Source organism: Nicotiana tomentosiformis, chromosome 7 (assembly GCF_000390325.3).
Source record: "Nicotiana tomentosiformis chromosome 7, ASM39032v3, whole genome shotgun sequence".
Classification (NCBI taxonomy): Eukaryota; Viridiplantae; Streptophyta; class Magnoliopsida; order Solanales; family Solanaceae; genus Nicotiana; species Nicotiana tomentosiformis.
The window spans coordinates 6,711,388-6,731,584 of NC_090818.1; the positions used below are offsets into that span (position 1 = coordinate 6,711,388).

Genomic DNA, 20,197 nt, shown 5'->3' on the forward strand with positions numbered 1-20,197 from the left:
TTGTTCATGGTAGCCTTAGATTCATAAAACTCTGTTTATGTACTTTTCAAACAGATGATGTGTTACTTCATACCAACTTTGTATACTCTATTCTTAGAAGCTCATGATTTGTACTACCAGTTCATGGGGATTGTATAAGATTATAATTTTTCTTTACTTAAATTGCTTTAATAATTGTTATTGGATAATTGATAATTGGCTTACCTTGCGGGTTAGATTAGGTGCCATCACGACTAGTTAAATTTTGGGTCAGTGATTTGAAATCCGTCCTAACCTTTCACTAGATACACCTTGCCCTTTATATTGTAGACAAGAACCAAAGAACTAAAGTTTACCACAAACTTAAGAGGCAAAAAGCATGAGTATTGCAGTTTTAATTGCTCTACCAATATGCCTTTCATTCTCCTTTTGGTGCCTGAAATTGCTGTATTTGATATGGTGGCGGCCCAAAACAGTGGAAAGAGAGCTGAGGAAACAAGGAGTATATGGCCGTCCATATAGATTTCTTTATGGAAATCTAAAGGAGATGATGGAAATGAATAAAATAGCTAAGTCCAAACCCATGCCTTTGAACCACGACTACACCCCTCGACTAAATCCACTGTTCTATGAGCTCGCCACCACTTACAGTATGTATTCGTACTAAGTTCCAAGATTTTCTTTAGCAACGCAGAACAATAGCAAAATCAAGAATTTCAGTGAATGTAAAAAATGATATTTGACTTATATACATAATATAATTTTTCGTCCTTTGCAGAGAAACTTTTCTTGTTTTGGCTAGGACCGATACCTCGAGTGACCATAATGGATCCAAAGCTAATACGGGAAGTACTGTCAAATAAATCGGGTGAGTTCAGAAAACCAAAAATCAGTGCTTTCCTCAAGCTATTTGTAACAGGATTGGGGACTTACGATGGTGAAAAATGGGCGAAACATAGAAAAATTCTTAATCCAGCTTTCCACTTGGAAAAATTGAAGGTATTTTTCAATTAAGTAGTTACCTTACTTTTCTGTAATTTCATTTTTTGTTCAGAGGTTCATTTTCATTTTGGCCTTGCAAATGCAGCTAATGTTGGGAGCATTTACTCAATGTACAGAAGAAATGATAAGCAGATGGGACAAGTTAACTGAATCAAAGGGTTCTTGTGAATTGGATATTTCACAAGAATTTCATAGTTTAACTGGAGACATGCTATCAAAAGCAGCCTTTGGTAGTAACTTTGGAGAAGGGAAGTTAATATTTTCGCTTCTGAGGGAACAATGTGAACTTGTTTTCACTGCAAAACTTGCTATTAATGTCTTCCCTTGGTTAAGGTACTTCGAAATGAAATATATAATCTTGAAAATAAGACATACTAACGGTGACAATTGCTTTTACACTGTTCATATCGAGTTAATAAAGTTCTTGACAATTGCTCTTGTTTATGTAATAGGTTCGTGCCAACAAAAACTAATAGAAGAAGATTGTACATCTATAACACAGTCCGTAGTTCGCTAAACGGGATAATAGAGAAGCGAGAGAAAGAGGTACAATCAGGAAAAGCACACAATGAAGATCTCTTGGGTTTGTTAATGAAATCTAATCAAGATGAACACCAAGGGAATAAGAACTCGAACAAGGGAATGAGTACAGAAGATGTAATAGAAGAGTGCAACTCTTTCTATTTTGCGGGTCAAGAGACTACTGCAACTTTGTTAACATGGACTGCAATTGTTTTGACTATGCACCCAGATTGGCAAGAAAAAGCTAGGAATGAAGTTCTTGAAATCATTGGAAAAAATGAGCCTAAGTTTGATCAACTGAACCAGCTGAAGATTGTAAGATTCTCCACTTATGATGGCCACACCAATGTAGATATTTACCCTAATGCAAGCATTAGTGGCTACTTACACGGCTCGAATCCGTGACCTAAATGCCATATGGAGATAAATTTACCATTGCTCCAAGGCTCCTCTCCATGCTAAAGCATACGGTTAAACCTCTCTATAACAACTTCATTTCTTCCGATACTTTTTGGCTGCTACAATGAAATGCTGTTATAGATGACATATATTATATCATAACATAAAACTCGGTTTCGAATAAAACTTGGCTTTTATAGTAAATGACTGTTACATAGGGAATGTTGTTAGATAGAGGTTTGTCTGTATCTGATTTATTTAATTCTACTATATATGTAGGTGACTATGATCTTGCACGAAGTTATGAGGTTATATCCATCAGGTTCTCTTGTTAGAGAAACAAACGAAGAGACAAAACTTGGAGACTATATAATTCCATCAGGCGCACAGCTTTTGGTGCCTTTGCAAATAATTCATCGCGACACAGAGCAATGGGGAGAAGATGCTCTTATTTTCAATCCAGAAAGGTTCTCAGAAGGAGTATCAAAAGCAGCCAAGGATTTGATGTATTTTCCCTTTGGTTGGGGTTCTCGTATATGCCTTGGAATGAATTTCGCTATGATTCAAGTCAAACTTGTTTTGGCTAAAATCTTACAGAATTACTCGTTTGAGCTCTCTCCCTCCTATGCTCATGGCCCGACCATGACCGCTTTGGTTCTTCAACCACAGTATGGTGCCCCTGTCATTGTTCGAAAGCTTTAGCACTATTTCTGGCTGGTTTCTTTGAACACCTTTTCATGTACTCCTATGGTTTTTCTTGCACATTAGTTATAAGGCAGTAAATGAATGAATCTATCTCTTTCCATTGTTTTATGATTTTTTTTCTTTTTGCCTATGATAGTTAACCTTTTTCTTGAGGCTTTTCCTCTTGTTTCCATGCTACATAATTAGCGATAAAGTTAGTAGAAATAGGTTTTCTTAAATATAAATTTAATATTTACAATAATTGAGGAAATTTTGGTAAACTTATTAGTTACAGTACAATACGATACAGTCAAACCAAAAAAATAAAAATATTATTTAATATTAGCAAACAATACGCTACTAGAAATTCGGCAAAAATCGACCAAGGTCGTTGGTCAGTCAAAAAACCGACCAAAGTTGGTCGGTTTTTCGAAATATTTTATTTTTTAATTTTTTTTTTACGAAACCGACCAACTTTGGTCAGTTTTCTTTGGCGCAAAAATGCGGGAAACTATTTTTGAGCCCCCGCGAAATTTATTTTTCAAAATACCGACTAACTTTGGCCGGTTATCAATTAAAATAAATAAAAATTAATATTAAAAAAACCGACAAAAATTGGTCGGTTAATTCGGCTGGTCATTTTAAAAAATCGACCAACTTTAGTCGGTAATTTTATTTTTTAATACAATCGACCAACTTTGGTTAGTTATTTTCGTGCGAAAATATAATTAAAGAGTATAAATCAAATAAAAGACAATCTTAAAACAAAATGCACCAATGGTCTAGTGGTAGAATAGTATCCTACCATAGTACAGACCACGGTTCGATTCCCAGATGGTGAATCTTTTAATTACATAATTAAAAAACCGACCAACTTTGGTCGATTTTTTTCCAATATTTCTTTTTTTGAATCTAATTGACCGACCAACATTGGTCGATAATTTTCGACCAACTTTGGTCGGTATGCCTTTCCGACCGTTAAAATACTGTCCACACATAAATGGTCGCGTTTTGGTCGGTAATTGGCCATAACCGACCAACTTCGGTCAGTTTTTTTGGTCGGTATTTAGCGGATTTCTAGTAGTGGTATAATATGTCCACACAATTGTATCCATAAAACGATACAATAAATATAATACAATACATTATAAAACGATGAATAACAATAATCTAAACAGAGTGTAATATAAAGAAGACTTTTTAATCTTTTGATATTAAACTAACATTATATATGTATAACATATCAAAAATATCTTTTGAATCTTGTTATCTTGAATAGACCATTAATATCGTCACTAAGACTTACCAAAAAATAACTATAGAAATGACATGCCTTTTTTAAATAAACTAAAAAAAATAAGACAAGTAAATTGGGGGGGGGGGGGGGGAGTATAAATTACCTCTAATTCCTTTTTAAATGGTCCAATTGATTTTACATTAACGGAAACTCTTTCTAATTTCCGATTAGCTAAGTGTGCAAGTCAGACCAACGAGATGCATAAACTAGCCATTTGAGGGAAATGCATAAGAACCCCTAGATTTGTCTTGAATTTGTTGTTATGTACTTAGGGGCCGCTCAAACATATACGGGGCCTAAAGCCAAAATTTAATATGAGGTCTAAATTTTTTTTAAAAAGTTATAAAGTTTTTTTTTTAATTATTTGAAGTAAGTTGTTAATAATATTTTTTATAATCGATTTTCTCTAATAATTCTTACTCGATTGATAATATAGCCAACTTATTCAATCTTTCTATTACCCGCTAAAATATTTTGGATTGAAATAAGTATCACCCTAAAAGATTATTATGTATAAATAACCAAACAACTACGTTATGGTGTGCTACATGCGCTTCCAGTCGTTGTATAATTCCACTTTCAATTATTAAATAATATTATTTATTCTCATAACGTGGGAACTGTGCAATTGTTAAAGTTTTAGGCATTCCAAGTTTTACAAATAAAGACCCGTCGCCTAAAAATTAAGGCAAACTTAGAGCCAGTTTGGACATGAGAAAAATTTTATTTTTTTCGAATTGTTTTTACTTTTTTTCGTAATCAGTGTTTGAGCATAAACTTTTAAATTTTCACTTGAAAATAGATTTTAAAATTTTTTGAAAATTTGAAAAACTTCAAAAAAATTATTTTTCAAAATTTTCATTCAGATCACTCACAAAACTTCAAAAACAACCCAAAATTATATTCATGTCCAAACACAACTTTAGTTTTCAAATACCATTTTCACTTGAAAAAAAATTACTTTTTTCCGGAATTTTATAATTCTTATGTCCAAACGCCCACTTAATTGAATAATTCTAGCCTGAAGTTAAATATATGTGTATAATGAAACCAGTAAAACTGTTAAGTTTAATTATTGCATGGAGCTAATGAGGTCAAACACAAGTGTTGGGGGTAACCCTAATGGGCGGAGGCAGGACGAATTTAATTATAGAAATTGAGTCTTAATCTGATTCGTCCACCAAGTAACCAGTTGAACGGATAAGATATGCTCTCTAGTTAAATATTAATGACAAGCTAACTTTATTTAGCCACACGTAAAAGAAAAATTCTAACAGTACTCATCAAGATTGAACCATTATTTATGGACAGGAGATAGTATTCGTAATAGATAGAAACAGAAAACGAAAAATTTCAAGGCAAACGTTAACAAAGTACATTGAAGAAGCACCAAATGGAATAACTAATACCCATTCATTAGAGTGGTTCACATTGCTTCTATATATGACTTCTAAACTCACATCCTCTTATTTGAGAAAACAGAATAAGTGGTAGCAGCAACACTGATCCGTCACACATACAATGCTTCAGCATCGATCTTAAAAGGCTCCAACGCTGCGTAATACACTGATTTCTTGCTGAGGTAATGGGGCATAAATTCAGTACGCCATTTGAAGGATTTGTACAATGGTGGATTGCACGGATTAACAAGTGATTTTGCAGGCTCAATGACCTCTTCTGGACAAATGAAAGTACAAATAGATGTCCGTGCTTGAGTTGTGTTGGTCACCACTCTATGTGCTACACTTCCTAGCTTCCCGTTGCTAATCACCTGCATTTATACGACGAGTTCATTACTCAAATTAAATGATAATTCAACTATCCGAAATTAACAAGTAATGTTAAGGAACTTTACCGTCATAGCTAAACCAGAATTGACAACAAGTGCATGGGGTAGAGGTTCTATGCCAATCCATTTCTCATCCTTTAATATTTGAAGGCCATATGCGTCTTGTTGGATAATGGTTATGAGATTAGGATCACAATGTCCACCAACTCCCAATGTTAAACTTGGATCTGGGCACTCTGGGTAAAGATTGGCAAGCATTCTCTGCCCAAGATCTTTGTCAAAATACCCTGCCTCCAACCCTAATCCTTCACTTACCAGACCCAAGATAATCTTGCTCAGCTTTCTTACTTCAACAGAATATGAACCAATAACCTCCCTGAAATTTCATTCTCATATTTTACCTTGACATGAAAATACAGGGGAAGAAAACAACCTGAAGAAATGTCCTTTTATACTTCGAGTAGTTTTTACATAGTATAGTTGTCCCCAAAATAATAGACCAAAAATATATTTTTTTTGTATATTAATGGATAATATACATATATGTTATACATAATTAGTGTATATTTTTGTATATTTGACTAGCGGCTGTGATTATTTTTGGCCAGCAACAACATATCCAATGTAATCTCACATAGTGGGTTATGAGAAGGGTAGTGTCTACGTAGACCTTACCCCTACTCTTGTGAAGATAGAGAAGCTATTTACAACCGATAAAGTTATTTTTTGCTGACCAGAAAAATGTCTTGAAAGCCGGATTATTTCAATCATGTCTTGAAACATTTCTCTTGACACTATTGGTTGTAAATTACATAAAATCCATCGATAAGTTGCTAAATAAAAATATATAATCCCCAATAATTTCTTCCGGATTTAAAACTTACTAATAATTACCAAGATATAATACATAAGGTGAAATCAAAAGAAAAAATTGAGGAACAGAATTAGGTACCTATATCTTGGAGGTTTATCAGGCCAAATGCTTTTATCTTCCCCGTCAATGTTGCAGGTGTGCTCGAGAACATCCCTCCAGTATTTATGCTCTTCTGTTTCATAATGCCTGGCACTACTACTATATAGTGTTGCTGCACCTCTTGCTGCATTTGCTGCAGCTTTTGCGTAATTCGCTTTCTCTTCCACAGGCAAACTGAAGAATTCCTGGTACACTTTCATCGCCTCGTCCATTAAATCTTCTGGTATTCCATGATTGTTTACCTGTTTCAGCATGCATGCTATCAATTCAGCTGAGAAATTATAAGGCCTCTTATTAAAATTTGGATAATCTTTAAAAGAAGAGTATGATCGCAAATGTAATGTAGTTATATTTCCTGTCTTAGTACTGCACAAACAATGGATCAACCTGGAAAAAACCATAGTCTTCACAAGCTTTCAGAAGTTGTTGAACGACAACAGTTCGTTCTTCGCCCTTAGCTTTTCCCAAATCAATGACTGGAATTTCCTTAACAATTGGAACTGGATCAACTGGCCTTTCATGCATTGGTAAGACATAACTTTGAGGAAGTGTTTCGCCTTTATTAGACCAGCTAGAGATGAGGTCCGCCATGTTCTCCTTTTTTTGTGAATGAATCTAACCAAAACAAAAAGGAAACCTGAATATATAAAGTTTTAAAGAGCTGGTATATACAGCCACCCAAGAATAGAAAAACTCAGGAGCAAAACCGGACCTAGGATTTGAAGACGCCCGGTGCACCACTATAGCATTGAGCATAGATTCTACATAGGTACAAACGATAGCCCGATTAGAATGAGATCACTTTATTTTTTTCGGTTTAATTTTCGTATTAGAAGCGAAGTATCATAATTTCACAAGTAATTTTCCATTTACAGGGAATCATATTCCTATGATATAGAAAAGGGAATGCAACTTTATTTTAAATATATAGTGGAATCACATCCCCTCCATTCTAGCAACAACATAACCAAAAGTATCATCTTAATAGAGGACACATCTTCTATAAAAATTACTAAACATAAGAAAATAAGCAACAATATATTTCATAGGTGAATCATACCCCTTCTAACAAACTAAGTTTTATGATAACTAAAGACTTTAATGAAAAGAAACATTTACTAATTTGTTAAATGTCAATCCCTTGCCTGATCGTAGGAGAAAAAAAAGAGGACGAACCTGGGAAAATAAACTTCAGATTGTTACTTTTTTCTGTACGTTTTCTTACAGGGGATAAAAGGACTCATTTATAGGGAACAAAACTGCATAACACGTCGGCGAAGTGTTTGGAAGTAATTATCTTAAACGACAAAATACATCGTTGAGAACGAAATTATTTCCCTCGAAACAAATAAGAAAAAGCAGAACTGGTCCCAAGTATCTGAGTTTTGCGTAAAATAGAATTTACTTCGTATCTCTCGAATTAAATTAATGTGTATCTTTTCATTGAAATAAATAGAATATACACCGCCTAGAGATTCCTCTACTGTGAATTATATATATATATATATATATATATATATTGTAATTTCCCTATCTTTTGATTCCCCTTTGTTGGAACTATTCACCTGAGAGTGTTGACCATCTTAGCAACCCTCTTGTCCCGTGAATTATATGTTTGTTCATTCACTTTTAGCACTAACAACATACCTTAAAACCTACACATCCGCCTGACGTAACAAATATTAATCCATACAAGTGTTAGATTTGACAATGCATTTGCTCAACTCTTGAAAGAAAGAATAATAAATACTGACACAAACTCTCAGGAAAAAAAAAGATTCTCCATTTTAATGTGCATATGAAGATTGATACTCACTCTGGTCCACAATAAATAATTTTTTAGCCTTTTTTGTGATAAAAAATAAATGATTTTTTCAGATTTTAAGAATGAATTAATTATTTTTTTTCTACATTGCCCTTGGAGTAAATAATATTGGAGTATGTGTTAGGGGTGTTTATGTAAAGAGATAGTAAAGATTAATATGATCAATTTCATTGCTAATTAATATTAAAAGATGAATTTATTAATCTACGTAAAAATACTCAAAAAAAAATCACTTACTAACGGAGGGAGTAGCAACAAATCTCTCACTCCTCCGTGCAATGGCATACGCAGTTAACTTCTCCACATTCCCAAATATTCCAAATGATTCAGCTATAACATTAATTAATGTGACTGTATTTTATTTTTCAAAGAAACTTACTTGTAAGCTCATTCTTTAAGTAAGCAGATTCAATCTAAGTAGTAAATGCAACCTGATTAATGTAGCTACGATCTAAAACATTCGTGGGCTACATATGTTTTTCCACTAGTGTGAAATTGTATATGGTCGAAATAGATTTCGACCTTCTTACGTTCAATCGAGTTCAAGTGGTAAGAAATTGGAGTGGAATTTTGGGAGTGAGCTCCGAAGACAGTACTAACGAGCCTCGAGTCCGAAGGCTGCTCGAGGAGTCGGCTCGATAACCTTATCGAGCCCGTGACCAAATCGATTCGCAAGGCATTGCTTCGAGGTCGGAAATGCGCGACGCCCATCCCGAAGGTCGAACTCGAGTCAAGACCGAAGGGCTCGACCCAGTAACGAGTTTGAGCCAGTATCGAGCTCACAGACAAGAACTGTTGCAACCGCACCAAAAGAGAGAATCTTGGCGGGAATCGAGGAAGAGACAAATCATCATGGGTCCTCCACTATATACTTTATTTTATTATTTTTTTTATAAATAAAGTAAAGACCCTCTACTATAAAAGGGGATCCTTGTAAGCTATGGACATACTGAATAGACTGGAAGAAAAGATATCTCCTTGTGCTTGTTTTACTTCATTTTATTCATTCTTTCTAATCATTATTCCCATTTTCATAGTCAAGAATATTCATATTGCTATCTCTCTATACGATTTGTATCAAAGGGTATCACGTATCCTTAGAACCATACATAAATTTAACGTTATCCGATTTTTCGGGTAAACAGTTTGGCGCCCACCGTGGGGCTAAGGATAACAGTAATTGTTTGACATAAATCTGCAGTACACACCAGTTTACAACTTCAAATCAGTAATGGCTTTACCTATCGACCATGAAGCCGGCCTTCAAGATGAAACCAACAACTTGGCACCCGGGGGCGGAAAGCCACTTGATGACGGCACTGAGGCTCGAATCGAAGTACCCGAAATTCGAGCCGAAGTACCATTACATGTCAATTCACAAATAGCTCTGGAGGCGAATCAGCGTTCCGAACCGGAAAAAAGCATTCAGGGCTATACTCGATCCGTAGCCCGAGATACCCATAACGCGGGGGAAATTGGAGCCAGCTTACATATGATCTTCGAGATGCTACAAGCCCAACAAGTAGCGATAGACCAGTTACAGAGCCAAACTCATATATAAAGCAGGCCGGATCCCAATCCACTTCGAGAAATCACCCCCAGAACGGAGCCCGCCATAGTGAAATCAAACGAGCAAGAATCGAGGACCACTCCCGAAATTACTAAATTGCTCGAGGAACTCACAAAATGAGTCGAAGACAATGACAAGAGAGTGAAAACGTACAATGCCAGGGTCGATCAAATCCCGGGGGCTACACCAATGATAAAAGGGCTTGATTCGAAAAAATTCATACAAAAACCTTTTCCCTCAAGTACGGCCCCAAAACCAATCCCCAAAAAATTCCGTATGCCCAAAATTTCCAAATATAACGGTACGACCGATCCTAACGAACACGTCACCTCTTACACATGTGCCATCAAAGGTAACGATTTGGGGACGATGAGATCGAATCCGTGTTGTTGAAAAAGTTCGGGGAGACCCTCTCGAAGGGAGCAATGATCTGGTATCACAATTTACTCCCAAATTCCATCGATTCTTTTGCCATGTTAGCAGATTCGTTCGTAAAGGCATATGCTGGTGCCATAAAGGTTGCAACAAGGAAATCGGACCTCTTCAAAGTAAAGCAAAGGGGTAATGAAATGCTGAGGGAATTCGTATCCCGATTTCAAATGGAACGCATGGAATTGCGACCGGTCATAGACGATTGGGCCGTACAAGCTTTCACCCAAGGGTTGAACGAGCTAAGTTTGACAGCATCACGTCGGCTGAAGCAAAATTTGATCGAGTATCCAGCAATAACTTGGGCAGATATACACAACCGATATCAATTAAAAATTAGGGTCGAAGATGACCAGTTGGGAGCTCCGTATGGACCCGTGCATCAGAACAGGACAGCTGCTAAAAACCAAAAGGAGATCGACAGAGAACAATGGTCAAACAGAGACCGATATCAACCGTACGTCGCAGATCGGATGAACAACGGTTCAACATGCAATACAGTTTAGAACAATCAAAGGATTGATCGAGGGCAAAATTCTCGGGGACTTATGAGCAAGAGCGGCTTTGATAAATATGTCGATCTTATAGAAGCACCTCGATTATCAGAGTATAACTTTAGTGTTGGTGCATCCGACATCGTGTCGGCTATCGGACGCATCAAAGACACCAAGTGGCCTCGACCCATGCAGACTGATCCTGCCCAAAGGAATCCCAATCAAATGTGAGAATATCATGGCACCCATGGTCACAGAACGGAAGATTGCAGGCAACTAAGAGAGGAAGTAGACCGCTTATTTAACAAAGGGCACCTTCGAGAATTTCTGAGTGATATGGCGAAGAACCTTTTTAAAAAAAGGGATTTCGGCAAGCAAAATGCGCAAGAAGAACCGCAGCACGTCATTCACATAATTATCGACGGCGCCGATACCCCTCAGGGACCAATGCTTAAACACACTAAAACAACGATTGTGAGGAAAAAGCGATCTTAGACTCAAGATTATGCACCCATAGAGACTTTGTCCTTCGATGATGAAGATGCAGAAGGAGTCATCCAACCTCATAACGATACATTAGTAATATCAGTACTCATGAATAAAATTAAAATTAAGCGTGTGTTAATCGATTCACGTAGCTCGGCCAACATCATCAGATTGAAGGTCGTAGAACAGCTCGGCCTGCAGGACCAGATCGTACCCGAAACTCTAGTTCTAAATAGATTCAATATGGCATGTGAAACCACCAAAGGCGAGATAATCCTACCAATAAACGTGGCCGGAACCATCCAGGAAACAAAATTTCACGTGATCGAAGGCGACATGAGGTACAATTCCCTTTTCGGAAGGCCATGGATCCATAACATGAGAGCTGTACCTTCGACCCTACACCAGATCCTCAAATTCCCAACATCGAGAGGTGTCAAAATAGTGTACGGAGAACAACTGGCCGCAAAAAAAATGTTCGTCGTCGAGGAAGCGAAATCAATATCCTCGCCTTCGTCGATTAAGGGATCAGGCTCAGAAGGAGAACGGGACACCAAATAGCAATCACAGATGTCGGCTTCGACCCAGCTAGATAACCAGAAGATCGAAGAAGATGATGGTCAAAGGGTCCCTCGATCTTTCATGATTCCCGATGACTCCGACGCCAACAAATCAATAATTGAAGAACTAGAGCAAATCACACTAATCGAGCACTGGCCTGAGCGAAAGGTATACTTGGGAACGGGGTTGAGCCCCGAACTCAGGAAGAAACTTGTTCAATTTCTTATCGATAACATTGATTGTTTTGCCAGATATGGGCAAAGATGCGAAGGAATTTGTTCGTAAATGTGACAAATGTCAAAGGTTTCCGCCAATGATCCATCAACCCGGAGAGCAACTTCACTCAGTCCTATCCCCATGGCCGTTCATGAAATAGGGAATGGATATCGTCGGCCCTCTACCATCGACCCCAGGTAAAGCCAAATTCATTTTATTTATGACAGACTATTTTTCTAAATGGGTTGAAGTGCAGGCGTTTGAGAAAATAAGAGAGAAAGAAGTTATAGATTTTATTTGGGATCATATCGTATGCCGATTCGGGATACCGGCCGAAATAGTATGTGACAATGGAAAACAATTCGTTGGCAGCAAAGTAACAAAATTCCTCGAAGATCACAAAATAAGAAGGATACTATCAACACCATACTACCCAAGTGGGAACGGACAGGCCGAATGAACGAACAAAACTATCATTCAAAACCTAAAGAAGAGGTTGAACGACGCTAAAGGAAAATGGAGATAAATCCTGCCCGAAGTCCTTTGGGCATATCGGACAACGTCAAAATCCAGTACGGGGGCAACCTCATTCTCCTTAGTATATGGGTTTGAAGCATTGATACCAGTCGAAGTCGGTGAATCCAGTACCAGATTTCGATTCACGATGGAAGAATCAAATAACAAGGCTATGAATACCAGCCTCGAATTATCGGATGAAAGGCGAGAAGCTGCTCTTGTCCGATTGGCCGCCCAAAAGCAGCGAATCAAAAGATATTATAATCGAAGAACCAAGCTCCGCCATTTCAAGCCCTGGGACTTAGTGTTAAGAAAAGTCACCACCAATACCCGAAATTCGAACGAAGGAAAACTAGGACCAAATTGGAAAGGACCATATCAGGTTCTCAAGAACGTCGGAAAGGGATCGTACAGGCTCGACATTATAAACGGCAAACAACTATCAAGCAGTTGGAATGTGTCTGTAACGACCCGGCCAGTCGTTCCGAGAGTTATAGCCCTGTTTACCCATTCTTGCTTTTTTATGTGTTGTTCAGCGGTGTTGAGTTGTATCGAGTTGGTAGGTTTGGGTCCGGAGTAGTTTTGGAGTGAAATGAACATTTAGTCTCTTAGTTAGAAAGTTAAGTTAGAAAAGTCACCTGGAAGTTGACTTATGAGTAAACGAATCCGGATGTAGATTTTAATGATTTGATTAGCTTCGTTGGGTGATTTTAGACTTAGGAGTGTGTCCGGAATATAATTTGGAGGTCCGTGATAGAATTAGGCTTGAATTGGCGAAAGTTGGAAGTTTAGAAGTTCTTAGGCTTGAATCCGAAGTTGATTTAGTGTTTTGGTGTTGTTTTGGGCGTTCCGAAGGTTCGACTAAGTTCGGGTAGTGATATATGACTTGTTGGAATTATTGATTGAGGTTCCGAGGGCCTCGGGTGAGTTTCGGATAGGTTTGGGTTGTGTTGCGCTCGTTTTTCTTATATTTCGACGTCGTTTCTTCAAGCATAAATGATATCATATTGAACAAATAAGCCCCGATTTCTTTTTTGATTGAAGCATTAGATCCGTATCGTAATTACGGACCCGTAGCAAAAAGAATCGTCGAATTTGGACATTGTATGAGGATTTTATGGTCATTTTACTAAGAATTAGGTTGCTAGATTTGTCAGATTAATTACGACATTGCCACTGACAGCGTATTTAAAAAGTCTGCACTATTTGCAAATATTGAAACCAATATATCTCCTTCATTATAAGGTTCAATTGAGTGATTCAAAAGCCTAACTTGACTAGAATTTTACAAGGAATCCATTGGAGGCATAAAAAGCGAGTTTCGGGATCGTTTGGCATGAGAAACGAGGCAGAATAGCTGGTAGAAAAATATATAACATAAGGGTTTGTTATTCGGTCATATTTTGAGTTGGGGAGCTCGGATTGGGGCGATTTTGGAGGTGATTTTCATCATAAGGATTGGGGTAAGTGTTCTCTACTCAGTTTTGGTTATATTTCATGAATCCATCTTCGTTTTTGGGATTTAATTGATGATTTCAAAGTGAAATTGAGGAAGTTAAGGTTTGAGTTTTGGAGAGTTTAAGTGGGGATTTGAGGAACCAAACGGAGTCCGATTTTGATGAATTTATATGGTTAGACTTGGGAGAGGACGAGGTTTATTATTCTTCCATTTTTGACTGATTTCGAGATGTGGGCCCGGGGTCGGGTTTTGGCCGATTTCGGATTTTTGGCATATTTTTTAGTTTTTATTGTGGAATTCGATTCGTTAGCCTATGTTAATGGTATTGATCTGATTATGGTTAGATTTGGAGCTTTTGGAGATCGAGTCCAGAGACGAGGGCATCCCAGAGTAGGATTTTATGCTGTTAAGGTAAGTAACAGTTTTAACTCTGGCTTTGAGGGTATAAACTCGAAGAATTTGATATTGTGTGACTGTTTGGAGGTGATACCCACGCTAGGTGACGGGCATGTGGGTGTATACCTCGAGGGATTGAGACTTGGTCCGTCCCATGAGGCCTCATGTCCATCATCTGTGTTTACGTAGTTACTTGTTATTGAACTTGTCTGCCTTCATGTTAGAGATCATGCTTAGGCTTTATTCATGCTCACATTATTTGTAATCAGTCATAGAAATTATTGTATATGTTTACCTCAGTCTCTATTATTTGCTAATCTGTTGTGATACTTGATGTAGGATGTGTTTGCTTATTTGTTGATGATGGTGAGGCTAGTGAGGTACATGATTGAGTGAGGCCGAGAGTCTGGTTTTGAGGATATTAATACCATAGCGCGTGGGTTGTCTGCGTAGCACGTGAGTTGACCGTGCGGGTCCAGGTATTGATACCATAGCGCGTGAGTTGTCCGCGAAGCATGTGAGTTGACCGTGCGGATCCAGGTATTGATATGATGGCACGTGAATTGTCCGTGCTTAGCTCTTGGACTTTGGGAGCCCCTCTGGAGTCTGTACACACCCCCAGTGAGCGCATAGTGTTGAGTGTTTTGAGTGTTGAGTGTTGAGTGCTGAGTGCGAGTGATGAGTGATAGAGTGACACTGCTGTGAGGTTGTATTTATTTGTGATGTTGCTGCATTTATCTATTAAACTTCTTTATGGCATTTGTGACACCCCGATGTTTGGGGCTCGTTTCCGTATTTTCTATAATTATATTTAGAGTTGATTTAGTTTATGAAAAAAATTTAAATATTTTATTAAATTCTTATAATCGATTTAGTAGTAATATTTTGGGAAATAGGCTTGCCTTGTAATACGATAGGCGCCATCACGACCATGGTTAGATTTTGGGTCGTGACAGTGTCACATCTAAAACGATACTACTGCTAAGGTACGACCCTTCCATATTCATTTACATTTCAAAACTGACCCCTGCAGAAGTCCGAACAATAGCTAAGATAGACCCTTCGCTTGAAAGCACGCGTTGCACTCTTTTTTCCTTAGACCGATTTTATCCCAAATGGGTTTTTCGGCAAGGTTTTTAATGAGGCAACCAATGATAGTGCTGCACTTACAACAAGTATCCGAGGCCTTTGTACAACCGACCTCGAATACTGGGGGAGGGGGGCATTAGCCCTCAAATATATCAAGTTCTGATACAAGAAAGTTATTTTGCAACAACGGGGTTCCAGTAGGAAAAGTTGTAAGAGCCAAAATGGTCAAAAAAACCATGATCATGTAGTTGGCCCGAACCCAGATGCGAAACATGAACATATGTATAATGACTTGCAAAAAAAGTCCTCCTCTTTACCGATATCTTATATCCAAGAAACATTCCTCTATTTTGAGATTTATTATGCAATCAGAATTAAGATAAACTCGATCATTATGCCTACGGGCTACTTTTATTTCGAGTTCGAGCAAGCACTCACTCGACCATTACGCCCACGGGCTACATTACTTCGAGTTCGAATCATTCACTCGATGACTAAAGCCTACGGGCTACTTTCATTTCGAGTTCGAGCAAGCACTCGCTCGACCATTACGCCCACGGGCTACATTACTTCGAGTTCGAATCATTCACTCGACGACTAAATCCTACGGGCTACTTTTATTTCGAGTTCGAGCAAGCACTCACTCGACCATTACGCCCACGGGATACATTACTTCGAGTTCGAATCATTTACTCGACGACTAAAGCCTACGGGCTACTTTTATTTTGAGTTCGAGCAAGCACTCACTCGACCATTATGCACACGGGCTACAATACTTCGAGTTCGAATCATTCACTCGACGACTAAGCCTACGGGCTACTTCTATTTAGAGTTCGAGCAAGCACTCACTTGACCATTACGCCCACGGGCTACATTACTTCGAGTTCGAATCATTCACTTGACGACTAAATCCTACTGGCTACTTTCATTTCGAGTTCAAGCGAGCACTCACTCGACTATTACGCCTACGGGTTATATTTCTTCGAGTTCGAATCATTGACTCAACTAGTAAGCCTAAGGGCTACGTCACTTCGAGTCTAAAAAAACAATCAATCATAGAGACTACGAAGTCCAAATTTGATTAAATTGTTAAGATCCTTGTGAAAACATTTGTAAGTCACGTATAAAGTCTTCACAAGTTGACCAAGTTGTCTATATATAAAAATTTCAACATGATTGATTACAAACGTAAAAAATTAAGAACTAAGCTCAGGGGCATTTGCTTCTCTGTCAGGCTCTTCCCCGTCCTCGGATCCGCTCTTGCTACCGTCATCATCATCATCATCGCCATCAGAAGCTAAGGATTCAGCTTCAGCTTTGAGCTCTTTAGCCTTTTTTATTTCTTCAGTAAGGTCGAAACCATGAGCGTGTATCTCCTCGAGGGTCTCCCTCCGAGACCTACATTTAGCAAGTTCGGCAACCCAATGTGCTCGAGTGTCGGTAGTATTTGCCGCTTCTCGTGCCTCCATCTGAGCAGCCTCGGCATTAGCTCGATACACGGCAATGGACTTATCTGCCAAGATTTTCGACGACTCAACCTCCGCCTTGGCCTCAGCAAGCCGAGCTTCAAGCTCCTCGATCCTCTTAGCTTGAGCCGAACCCTTTTGTTTGACGTTTCAATGCTGAACATCGGCCGATAATAAGTTGGTCAAAATGGTCTCTTTTTCCGCAGCCAGGCAGTCGATAGTCTCCTTCCACCGATTACATTCAGCTTTGATTTGATCAACTTCTTCCCGAAGTGACCCGATCTTTTTAACCTTTTGCTGCAGAGACAACGAAGGATTAACTTCCAAGGTTGAGTCAAACCCATACTTTAACAGAACGAGGCTCACCTGCTTATCGAGTTCGGCCTCTTCTTCAAGAGCCTTAGCCAAATCCGCTTGGAGGTCCTTTATATGGCCTCCACAGTAGGGAAAGAACATAAGTCAAGTTTGGAAAAGAACAAAGAAACCAAGTATATTAAAATCATTACCCGAGTAAGTAAACGTTGGGCCTCTTCTAGTAGAAGAGAAGCGTCACCAATATCGGAAGCATCATCAACTCCAGTAAAGCAATCCCGAAAGGGATCCTCTACACTAGAGCCTCCGCCCATATCGGGGGTCTTCAATTCTCGAGCTTTCTTTAACGCCTCCTCAGAAAAGGTTGGAAGGGAAGGCAAATGACCCACTGTCATAGCCCCAAGAGAATCACTCGGGGTGCTCCGATCAAGACTCGGGATCTCGGGGCCAACCCCGATCGGTACAACAGCCATCAGCTCAGGAGCTTTGGTGACCTCGATAGCTCTCACAGATCGGATCACCAAAGCTGAGGCACCGCCTTCTTCTTCTTCTTCTTCTTCTTCTTCTTCTCTCAGTCATTGGACCGAGTCAATCAGAAGAGCAATTGCCTTCCTCCTCACCCTTCGAGTTTTGGGCTTGGGGTCCTCTGACCAAGAGGCAGCTTTTCGCTTCTTATCTTTCCTCGATTTTTGGACAGGGGACTTGGTTCCTTCTTTACCGCTCGAAGGCCTCAATGCGGCGTCCTTGGTTACACCTGCATGAAAGGAAATCGGTAACGAATGGAGCATAAAGAACACTTCGAAGGAAACGAGAAGTAAAACCTTACCATGATTCTTGGCCTCCCATCTACCTTTTGCCGAATCACGCCAAGCGCGTTCGGCATAAGAGGAAGTCGAGGCTAACTTTCGAACCCAATCCTCGAGGTCGGGCACCGCTTGTGGCATCCAAGGGGCAGCTGTATATCGGAGAAAGACATCAGAAAAAATCGGGAAAAGATACGAAAAGCAACGTCTTATGAGAACCACTTACAGTCGAAATTCCATTTCTCGGGGAACATCATCTTCTCTTCCGGAATAAGGTCACGGGTCCTCACCCGAATATAACGGCCCATCCAACCCCGATCCTTGTCTTCGTCGATGCTCGATATCAAAGCCTTCGATGCCCAACGATGAAGTTTGATTAGTCCTTGAAAGATTTGACACCGATACAATCGTATGAGGTGATTCAGGGAAAAATCCAGCCCCCGGGCTTTGATGGAGAAGAAGCGAAGTAGGATTACTATATGCCATAGAGAGGGATGAATTTGACCGAGGGTGACCTGATATCTTTTGCTAAAATCAATGATCATCGGGTCGACGGGACCCAATGTGAAGGGATAAGTGTAAACACTTAAAAACCCCTCCACATGGGTGATAACGCTCTCTTCGGGGGATGGAATTTGTAACACAACCTCGGAACCCCAGTTGCAGTCTTTCCTAACTACCTCGAGATGACCCTCTGTTATAGAGCACATGTACATCAACATGTGCTAGCATCAACCCCGAACAGATGAAGGATTCTCAATCTTAAAATCGATCTTCAGAGTACACGGGCTGGGAACATAGTCATAGGTGGACGGCTCCACCGGCGCCTTGTCGCCGGACGGCCGTGAAGAAGAACCTTTCTCCTTCTGAGGTACAATTTTCGAAGTTTTGGCCATTGATATGAGAGGAAGAAAGGCAAAGGAAAGTGAAAAATTGATGACACCAAAACTCTGGTGTAGATGGCTCTGCAAGCGACGAGATAGAGAGAAAAGATAAGAAAATTTGGAAGAGTGAATGCATAAAAATGGTAAATGTTAGATGGAAGGGTTATTTATAGGCTCGCATCATGATGGTTTAACATCAAAGGTGGCCGACCGCCATCTGACAAGCATTAAATACCTTGAAAGACTAAATTGATGGGACAACTATCACATACGTCATAATCGATCCCTGTTAAAACGTCAAATTATAACCCGATCGAACCGTCGAAAATCATATCGATTCTCACCGCATTCTTCGTGAGAAACGATGGGACTATCTGTATATGGTCGAAATAGATTTCGGCCTTCCTATGTTTGATCGAGTTCAAGTGGTAAGAAATCAGAGTGGGATTTTGGGAGTGAGCTCCGAAGACAGTACTAACAAGCCTCGAGTCCTAAGGCTGCTCGAGGAGTCGGCTCGATAACCTTATCAAGCCCGTGAACAAATCGATCCACAAGGCATTTCTTCGAGGTCGGAAATACGCGATGCCCATCCCGAAGGTCGAATTCGAGTCAAGACCGAAGGACTCGACCCAGTAACGAGTTCGAGCCAGTATCGAGCTCACAGACAAGAGCCGTTGCAACCGCACCAAGAGAGAGAATCTTGGCGGGAATCGAGGAAGAGACAAATCATCATGGGTCCTCCACTATATACTTTATTTTATTATTTTTTGTTATAAATAAAGTAATGACCATCTACTATAAAAGGGGATCCTTGTAAACTATGGACATACTGAATAGACTAGAACAAAAAATATCTCCTTGTGCTTGTTTTACTTCATTTTATTCATTCTTTCTGTTCATTATTCCCATTTTTATAGTCAAGAATATTCGTATTTCTATCTCTCTATACAATTTGTATCAAAGGGTATCACGTATCCTTAGAACCATACATAAATTTAATGTTATCGGATTTTTCGGGTAAACAGAAATAATAATAATAATAATAA

At 39.1% G+C, this 20,197-nt stretch overlaps 3 protein-coding genes across 3 annotated transcripts; 1 reads left to right on the plus strand and 2 right to left on the minus strand.

The window, feature by feature from the left end:
• The first annotated feature begins 312 nt into the window (after window positions 1–312).
• On the plus strand, window positions 313–2,759 carry LOC104090151 (cytochrome P450 CYP72A616-like). The gene is made up of 5 exons (XM_009595203.4): window positions 313–629; window positions 758–978; window positions 1,067–1,314; window positions 1,434–1,818; window positions 2,182–2,759. The coding sequence occupies exons 1-5, from the start codon at window positions 359–361 to the stop codon at window positions 2,602–2,604; spliced, it is 1,548 nt and encodes a 515-aa protein (XP_009593498.1). The 5' UTR covers window positions 313–358; the 3' UTR covers window positions 2,605–2,759.
• A 2,342-nt stretch (window positions 2,760–5,101) lies between these two features.
• Window positions 5,102–7,955, minus strand: LOC104090152 (hyoscyamine 6-dioxygenase-like). Its single transcript, XM_009595204.4, has 6 exons — window positions 7,822–7,955; window positions 7,358–7,406; window positions 7,033–7,260; window positions 6,625–6,887; window positions 5,739–6,048; window positions 5,102–5,654 (listed from the first exon to the last, which is right to left on the minus strand). Exons 3-6 carry the CDS (start codon window positions 7,234–7,236, stop codon window positions 5,394–5,396), a joined length of 1,038 nt encoding a protein of 345 aa, XP_009593499.1. The 5' UTR covers window positions 7,237–7,260; window positions 7,358–7,406; window positions 7,822–7,955; the 3' UTR covers window positions 5,102–5,393.
• Window positions 7,956–16,882: 8,927 nt separating this feature from the next.
• LOC138895212 (protein gar2-like) lies at window positions 16,883–19,163 on the minus strand. The gene is made up of 4 exons (XM_070179878.1): window positions 19,004–19,163; window positions 18,085–18,218; window positions 17,392–17,449; window positions 16,883–17,274 (listed from the first exon to the last, which is right to left on the minus strand). The coding sequence occupies exons 1-4, from the start codon at window positions 19,161–19,163 to the stop codon at window positions 16,883–16,885; spliced, it is 744 nt and encodes a 247-aa protein (XP_070035979.1).
• Window positions 19,164–20,197: the final 1,034 nt, after the last annotated feature.

Bases quoted from the DNA above. Each gene is read 5' to 3' on its own strand.
- LOC138895212 (XM_070179878.1), bottom strand. From the start codon at position 19,163: ATGGCCAAAACTTCGAAAATTGTACCTCAGAAGGAGAAAGGTTCTTCT. The intron at 18,219-19,003 runs GTTGATGCTAGC...CCTTTCATGCAG, and splicing joins GAATCCTTCATCTGTTCGGG to GTGTAACCAAGGACGCCGCA. The intron at 17,450-18,084 runs GTGAGGAGGAAG...TTGTCTCTGCAG, and splicing joins CCAAGCCCAAAACTCGAAGG to CAAAAGGTTAAAAAGATCGG.
- LOC104090151 (XM_009595203.4), top strand. From the start codon at position 359: ATGAGTATTGCAGTTTTAATTGCTCTACCAATATGCCTTTCATTCTCC. The intron at 630-757 runs GTATGTATTCGT...CGTCCTTTGCAG, and splicing joins TGAGCTCGCCACCACTTACA to AGAAACTTTTCTTGTTTTGG. The intron at 1,315-1,433 runs GTACTTCGAAAT...TTTATGTAATAG, and splicing joins AATGTCTTCCCTTGGTTAAG to GTTCGTGCCAACAAAAACTA.
- LOC104090152 (XM_009595204.4), bottom strand. From the start codon at position 7,236: ATGGCGGACCTCATCTCTAGCTGGTCTAATAAAGGCGAAACACTTCCT. The intron at 6,888-7,032 runs GTTGATCCATTG...ATGCTGAAACAG, and splicing joins AAGACTATGGTTTTTTCCAG to GTAAACAATCATGGAATACC. The intron at 5,655-5,738 runs GTAAAGTTCCTT...GTATAAATGCAG, and splicing joins ATTCTGGTTTAGCTATGACG to GTGATTAGCAACGGGAAGCT.